The following is an 8765-nucleotide window of genomic DNA, read 5'->3' on the forward strand; positions in this document are numbered from 1 at the left end:
GCTCTGGATTGATTGAGTGATTGATCCAGAAGTGCTTAATTGATTGGGGAAGATCGTTGTGAGATTTGATGACAACATTTGCGCGGATCTGACATGACAATCGATTGAGAGGTAAGGCCAATCGATTAAAACCCTAGATTGTAAAATATAAAGGCTTTGGCGAGACTTAAACAAAGATTTTTTTTCTTCGATTCTTTCTGTCAATTCTTGAAGGTTCTTGGAGCAAAGTGCTACTACATTTCCAATTATCAAGAGGTGATCTACAACAACAAGAGATCAAGAGCAAAGGTTCTTCATTGCAGTATTCATTTCCTTAATCTTGTTGTATTTTTTATTGTATTTCTCGTGTATTCTAGTGTTGAAATTTGTACGAGACTTCTCCATCTTCTAAAAGAAGGATTTTATAGTGTGCTATATAAGTGAGGAGAGCAGACTCTTGGATTAGTTACCCTAAGGAGGTGAATACCAAGTAAAATCAAGGTGTTAACGTTTGCTTCTAGTTTTTTGCTGGAACAAATTATCAACAAAGTGATTGGAGCTAATCACCCCCTTCTAGCTCCCGGAGTGTCCTAACAGCTTGCTATCAACGAAACGCCGACAGAGATTGAGATTTTTGTGTTGCCTAAGTGCAACATCGTCGCCAATGTGCTGATGTAAGGGATTTTGTCGTCGCTTCTAGGAGGTCCGCCAAAAACCCTAAGGCCACCTTCACTTATAGGCAACACTTTTGCCTAACGAAGAAGTCATCGGAGGTCCAATCTGGGATGATCATTCCCCAATCTATGACATCCGCATCCATCGTTTCACTCTCATCCTCTTCCCCACCAAACACGAAATCGAGGTCCCGAGGGGGGAGGGGGGCTCTCGAGTTGAGGTCGCTGTTGGACTAAAACACAGGTGGGATGAAAGGGCGAGGACGAGAAGGGGATCGAGGGAGAGAGAGGCATGGTCATCGTTGAAGTAGTCAAAGGCGGTGTCGAGGTCGGTGGTGTTGGATCAAAAAGAATGCAGAGGGGGGGGGGGTTGAATAACGATCGTTGAAAAATCGTTATTGAGTCAAAGTATGCAGTGGAAAATAATAATGAAAATAACGCTAACACACCAAATTTTACTTGGTTTGAAGCCTTTTGTAGACTCCCACTCCAAAGTCCGCACGTGAGAGTACTTTCGTTGGGCAATCCACTAATAGTTCGCAGAATAGTTATATAATAAGTACAAGAACTATAAAATAAAGTTATCGATAATAAGGAAAATAAAAACTAAGTCGCAGGTTGTTAGAGAAGCTTCACAACGTTGCAGGAGAGTCTTTGGAGCAGCACACAAGAAAGTAGTTGCAGAGAGAAGTTGGGTTTTGTGCTTCTGGTGAAAGGCTACTTATATAGGCAATTCTGGGTGCCTGAACCGTGACGCCAGCCATCCAATTAATGTGCTCCAAGCTGGCGACAAGATTGATTTTGGGTATTCCGGGCGCTGGGACCACTCTGAGAGGCCGGATCCCTTCCGGACGCCCAGACCAACTTTTTGGCAGCCTTTATTTCCTGCAAAATGAAGTTACTCCGAGATAATAAAACTTATATTACCCTGCAAAACAAGTGTTAGTACAATTATAGTTAAGAGTAGTAATTAGATTATGTCTCCTCGAGATCAGAATCTAGTCAAGATCTCAACTTAGATTTTCCAAATGGATCTAAGTTGGATCGACGCCTACAATTCCCTCAAATGGGAAACACGTCCTCACCAAGTTACTCTCCTCCAGTGACTTACCCCAACTTACCGCTTTGCCAGACATCCGGTCAGCTCGTCGATTTGTCTGGACTTCATGCCAACTATCCGGTCGGAGCGTTGACCAAGCTGGATTTCGTGCTAGATATCCGATCAGTCTGTCGACCTATCTAGACTTCGTACCAGCTATCTAGTCAGCCCGTCGACCTAGCTGGATTTCTTGCTAGATATCCGGTCAGCCTGTTCACCTATCTGGATTCTCTTGCACACTTAGTTAAATCGTTAGATCACATTAAACCTAACTTAACTTACTTTGTCATTCATCAAAATCTGAGTTAGACCGTTAATGCAACCTGCACCAACAGATGGAGGAGGATGAGAGAGAAGCGAAGGGGGGAGACCAGAAGGGCGACAGAGGAGAAGAGGGCTCGAGGTCATCGACAAAGTGGGGAAGCAGTAGGAAGAGATCGGGGTGGTTGACCACCATTAACGACGACATGATCACCCAAGTGCTGATGTAAGGGACCTCCATGGCCATGGTATGTGGGCTAGAGGGTAAGAATGAGAAAGGGTAAGGGCAATATAATAAAATATTACACTAGATTATATTATTAAAACTTTCTAATCTCATATTAAATCAAATAACATTTGGATTATATTTTATTTCCCATAATCTCAATTATAATTGAACCAAACACACCTTACAAGTATAATGAATAGATAAAACACTTGGGAGAACAACATTAGTTAGTGATTGAAATCATATTAAGAGTTTGATTCATTCAATCAAATAAATTATTTATATTCTTTTAAAGTATTTGATTTACATGGTATAAAATATTCACAAGTAATACTATCTCTTATTCAATTTATATGCACAACTCTTTAAATTTATTTTTTAATCAAATATACAAATTATTATCATGACAGGATTTATTCTTGCTATTCAAACAAACAAAGATTAACTAAACCGAAATCGAATGTTTGAACATTTCAATTGGTCATTGAGAACCACTTTCAAATCGAAATCGGCATCACCGTTCACTGAATTAATTGCAATTCAATGCCAGCAGAATAAGAAATCCGCTTCCGTTCAAACTGTCTGCGACACGTCGCTCCAGTTGGGCCCCATCTGAGCTGTCCCGTCAGAACGGAGCTCCCCCGGCCAGGCGACCACGTCAGCATCGACTCATCCTCGCAGGGTCGCGGGCCCACCTCCCACCGCCCAAGCCCTGGACGTCCTCCCCGCGGGCCCCGCTCCCTTCGTCCTTTCCTCCCAGCAACAAAAAAGAGAACCTGCCAACTTGCCAATTTTTTCCCGTTCCTTTTGCAGATGCCTCCGTGGCTCCACCCCAGCGCTGAAATCTACGGCCGCTGCTCTTCTCCCACGATTCATCGGACGGTGAGTAATTCACCGAAAAATCCATGTCAAGAGTCGGAGTGCAAATTGATGATGCCGATCCAAACAGGTGGAATGCTACATGCGTGAAATGGAGGCGGCATGGCCAGCCAATTGTATGTGGCGTGTTGCCTGTCAAGATTCTTTTAGGCCATGGGCCTCGGCACCTCGCCTCTATAAATGCCCTCTCTCCCCGAGAGCTTCACTCCCATCCCTTCAGGCTTCATCTCCATCTCCCAGCCGCTTCTGCTTCACTCTCCTCCACCTTCCACCTCCCATGGCTTCTGCTGCGGTGAGCTAGCTCGATCGGTATATATATGGACTGATGTTTGCTTATTGATTGAGCTCGGATCATGTTGCAGGTTGAATCAGCTCCGGCCGTGGAGGTTCCGATTGAGGCCCCGCCCGCCCCGGTGGCCGAGGTTGCCGTGCCGACGGAGGAGCCCGTCGTAGAGGAAACCGCGGACGCTCCGGCAGTTGAGGAGGCCGCCGAAGCTCCGGCGGAGGAGCCCGTCGTAGAAGAAGCCGCAGACGCTCCGGCACCGGCCGAGGAGGCCGAGCCAGAGGCCCCTGCTCCGGCAGCCGAAGAGGGCGCCGAAGCTCCGGCGGAGGTGCCCGTCGCAGAGGAAGTCGTAGAAGCTCCGGTTCCGGCCGAGGAGGCCGAGCCAGAGGCCCCCGCTCCGGCAGCTGAAGAGGGCGCCGAAGCTCCGGCGGAGGAGCCCGTAGCAGAGGAAGTCGTAGAAGCTCCGGCTCCGGCCGAGGAGGCTGCTCCGGCCACAGAGTGAGGAGGAGGGAGGAGTCGTGGTGGTTGATCTTTTCAGATCTCGTTACGGTGGTCATGGTTTGCATGCCTATGGCTATGAGAATATGAGATGGAGGTTTCTTAGCAATAAGAGTTAAGTAATAACCAATAGCTGTTGTGATAATAATATGAGTCTGTTCTTGTGTGAGATTTAAATAATTAAGCGTCTGTATCTTAAATTTGTTAGTTGATGGTGTAAGTGATAATGGTCAATCATAGTTCTATCAGATTTTTTTTCGACTTATTGTAAAGATCGACATACCGATGGGATACAACGCAGGAGCAGATTTAACCCATGGAATACATGAAAAAGGCATCACAGCACCTCAAATTGTGCACTGCTAGCCATGCTGAGGATGAAAGTGAAATGAACAGGAAGAACTTATGGTAGATCCATTAGAGTATAATCTATCATAACATTAATAAACATTTCTTTGAACCTAGCTAGCATTTTAAAATCAAACCAAACAAAATACTATGTATTTTTTTTTGAAAAAAATATTGATTCGGTCTTAAAACTGGAATGATAGCACACTAAATAGGTGATTATGAAATTGATTGAAACAGACGGTGAACTAGAGGAGAAATGGATTCCTTCTCCTTTTTCTGCGTACACCAAAGAGAGCAAACAAAAAACATTAGCGCCAAGGCTAAGAAAAGGGTCTTGGCTAGGCTCTTCGACGCTGGAGTCAGTATAGTGTCTGAGCAGAAAAGTAGAGAGTTGAACAGTAAATACATGTGCGTAAGTAAGACGGTGCTGTAAGAGATATACTATGACCCCTTTATATACATCCTCTCATAACTTTCACCATCATGAGATGATGACAAATAATGTCGAGTGTCAGAGGTTGTCGAGTAAGAGAAGACGTACATCCTGACAGATATACCATCACTGTCCGAGGAATCTTTCATTACCCATATGTGTCCCTCTTTTATAACTTACGTCATTAATGAGGCTATTGAAAGAATACACCATGAATGAAATGGTTGAAGGAATATGCTATCATAATATGTCAGTTGATGAAAAGTGTAAAGTAACCTTCGAAGAAGGTTTAATTGAATGCTCATACTACAATAGAAGAATATTCTCTGATAAATGATTATTATTCTGATAGGTTGTTGTGATTCTTTGACCATGTTATCTGCTAATGTATCTCGATCAGATATTTAAACCAGTTGACTGTATACCCGCCCTTCCCTTAAACTGCTCGGTTATGCACTAGGTGATGTTGGAGATCTACTCTGGAATTAATATAAAGTTAAGTCTTCTAGGTTCGGTCGGTTCTATGATCGACCGATCATATATCGAGCTACTTACCTCTAAAAAATGGGGAACTAAGTCTCGAGAGATTCAAACCATACTTTAAGCTAATCGTCTATATGAGAGAAGACTTGTCTTTGAAGTGAGAACTTGAGATCTAGAAGTCCGACCGAGTTTATAAGGAGAATTACTTTACACTTTTATCTTCTATATGTATAGGAGACAAACATTTTGAGCTGTATAAATTTGACCAAAGTTATTATCAACAGGTCATATAAAGGAGGACTGACATGTGAGAAAACCCGTAAAATCGACCGACAGTGGGGTTGACCAGTCATATGCTAACAGACTTATACTGAGTAGGAAGCTGGATTCCCTTACTTTGATTGGACGTATGATCAACTGACTCTGTGATAGATTAGACATCCCTTTAATTCCATCAGTTATCAAATAATCGTGTATATATATATATATATATATATATATATATATATATATATATATATATATATATATATATATATATATATATATATATTTTAACTAAACTAATGACTTTATTGTCCCTATTGATTCACCTTAATCAATTTTAATTGAGTTTCTTTTATATGTCTAGACCAATCAAATAACATATGAATTTTACAGATAACACATAATCATATGATTGTGCATGAATGCTCGTGTTTCTATTTGCTTATAAATTTTAAAATATTTTATACATAAATCCTAGAATATATTAATTTTCTCTTAACTCAAATAATGTATAATATAATTTAGTAATACCTATAATAAAATTTAATAACACTTATAATACAATTTGTTAATGTTTAAAACACAATTTAGATAATGCACTCTCTATGCCGTTTGTATTTGCAATTATCTGATTTTTGGATGAATGAGTTATGTAAAATAGATATTTGATTCATCCATTTTTTATTCATTAAAGAAATTAATTATTCCTTGAAAACTACAATGTCCTATCATTCATTCTCAATCTATTCATCCATCAATCAGTCATCCACTAACTTAATAGTCCAATGTCTACCAATGTACATCCACTCACAAATAATATTAGCGCAATCAATGAACTTATTACACTAGTGAAAGAGACATTAAAATGATCTCAATGAACAACTTGACTATATTAACATTCTACTACTTTTTAGAAATGACAGTGAATTAAATATGAAGATAACAAAAATTAACTTTAATTTCATCTTCGCCACACGAGGTTGGTTAGGGCACTAGAGAATTTAAAGCTCTAAAAACCTTAAAGAGTAGTTGGATTGTTTTGATAGAAACAAATGCATTATGGGATAACATTTTCATTATTAAATATTCATCTTAAAATTAGCCAAATCTGAGATGATTGAATCGGTCACATGAAATTTTTTTTATCGATTCATTAAAATAAATAAACAATAAATAACCTAGAAACACAACACCCATGATTATTTAAAATTTGGGAAAAGTGCACCAGTAAAGGAAACTTATACTGATCTGCGGAGCATCTCACGCTAGACCTTGTTGTCAGCTGAGTCCTTCGAAGTCAAATCCGCCCGTTGCCGCTTGCCTCTCTCCCCAACGTCTCTTTCCGCCGTTGTTAGGGTTCCGATCGCTGGCTCCTATTCGTGAGCCTATGGACCGCTAGGGTTTCGCCCTCCGAAGCCGCATCCCTGTCGTCGTCACACAAACAGAGGCCTCCCCGGATCCCCAATGAGAATATCGGATCGATTTTCATTTTGTTCCTTGCTCGCCCACCGCTTCACTTCAAACCCGATAGAAACCCCCTCGAGAAGAAGCTCCGCTCGGAACTCGGATTCACAAGAGGCGGAGCTACCTTTTATTTTATGTGTAATTACTGTAAGAAAGTTGCCGGAGTTGAGAGCGAAGATGTGAACAGAAGCAGGGATGTGCAGCTGGTGCTTGCTGATGGATTGACAAGCAATGGTACGAATAGTATTCATGTTCCTAAAGTAGATTTCAATTCTGTTAGATAAATTACTTTCATTTTTAACTTTTTTTCGATGCTTCGGATCTAAAATATTGTCCGTGGAACAAGTCTTGGCCGGATCCCTCAGATGGGAAAAAGGCACTTGAAGATCTCACAACTAAACATGCTGCTGAATTAGCACAGCTGAGACTATTGGTGATTGTCTTTCTTCATCTATTAAGTTTTTTTTTTTTTTTCGATTCAAATGCTCGATGTTGATCTTCATTGAAGTTCATTGCAATGCAATGATTGCTCAAACTGGTGAGGATAAAATTGCACGTCTAGAGAGTTGGTATTCTTCCAACAGAAGCGGGAAGAATTTATTGCACTTGAGAACGAACATAGGGTCTTAGCGATCCATGTCTCCATTGCTAATTTCCTTTGTCTTTGCAGTTGCTTTACCAGTTTTCTTTTCCATCAAACTTTTTTATAACCAATTTTAAAAGAATAATTGCTTTACAGCTTCTGAAAGAGAAATACGAGAATCATCCTGAAATTTTAATTGTTGGAACATTGTTCAAATGAGTGAAAGGGATTTTAATTGCTGAACAGATTTCTTTGCTTCAGCAAATTCATCAGGGAAGAACTACAGCCCCTCTCAGCATAAAGGCGAACCCAGGGTTAGAGTGAATCACGATATAGCAATTGCTCTAGTGAATTGCGCACGCAGGCACATTTCAACTACTGATTATCATTTGTTTTATGATTTGTTGTTTGCAGTTAGTATATGGTTAAAAAATTGATCTTGATAATGTTTGTTTTTGCAGCCAGCCATGGTTTCTGGGCCTGGTGATGATGCTGAGAAGACAGCGAAGTTTATTGCACTTTACACAATAAGGTTATCTATCTCGATTGCAACCTTTAACGCATGATTTGATGCTCGAACCACAGATGGCTTGAGAACTCGAGCTCAGTCCTAATCGACCAGTGTTAGGTCAGTTGCATCGAGTGATCTGGCTCCCTCTAACCCTACTACTCTACCACTTGCTCCCATGTGAATTCCTGGGATTCACATTCTCTAGAATCTAGATTAGGTCTCTAGATTTGAGATTGTGCAAACAATGTAGGCATAGCTTGAACATGGGCAGGAAAAAGAAACCAAATACATCACCAAAGGATGCTTCTCCAAATCAGAATCCAGCAGTCGTTCAGTGACATCTGACCTTCCATCACTTTTATTATCATTGGCAATTGACATTCTGACGAACAGATAAGGTGTTGTTTGGATTAACCAGATCTTCCTGGATTTGTTCACTGAAAGGTCAAAATCAACAAACATCCAGCTAGTTTGCTTTCTCTCACACGAAATCTAGAGGTAGCTTTGTCAACGAATTAAAGCTCAAATTGGTCTTTTTTTTGAAATCCAGATCAGCGTAACTAATCATTTTGATACTATTCCATCCATAAAAATGCCAGAAATGGAGTACAGCTTAAGCAAGAGCTGTTAGCTCAGACAGTGGTGGTCGAGAAAGTAAAGATTCTTGACTTAGCTTTATCTGCGTTTGACTTCCAGCTCAAATTTGTTCTCTTCCACTTCACAGACAGCTGTTAATCTACCAGAATTCTGAGACACTAAGGAGAAAACAAG

At 40.7% G+C, this 8765-nt stretch overlaps 1 protein-coding gene across 1 annotated transcript; it reads left to right on the plus strand.

Moving 5' to 3' along the window:
• Positions 1-3183: 3183 nt before the first annotated feature.
• On the plus strand, positions 3184-4167 carry LOC122005364 (skin secretory protein xP2-like). Its single transcript, XM_042560389.1, has 2 exons — positions 3184-3413; positions 3484-4167. The coding sequence occupies exons 1-2, from the start codon at positions 3204-3206 to the stop codon at positions 3904-3906; spliced, it is 633 nt and encodes a 210-aa protein (XP_042416323.1). The 5' UTR covers positions 3184-3203; the 3' UTR covers positions 3907-4167.
• Positions 4168-8765: the final 4598 nt, after the last annotated feature.

The sequence above is a fragment of the Zingiber officinale genome, chromosome 7B (assembly GCF_018446385.1).
Source record: "Zingiber officinale cultivar Zhangliang chromosome 7B, Zo_v1.1, whole genome shotgun sequence".
NCBI classification, from domain to species: Eukaryota; Viridiplantae; Streptophyta; class Magnoliopsida; order Zingiberales; family Zingiberaceae; genus Zingiber; species Zingiber officinale.

Bases quoted from the DNA above. Each gene is read 5' to 3' on its own strand.
- LOC122005364 (XM_042560389.1), top strand. From the start codon at position 3,204: ATGCGTGAAATGGAGGCGGCATGGCCAGCCAATTGTATGTGGCGTGTT. The intron at 3,414-3,483 runs GTGAGCTAGCTC...ATCATGTTGCAG, and splicing joins CTCCCATGGCTTCTGCTGCG to GTTGAATCAGCTCCGGCCGT.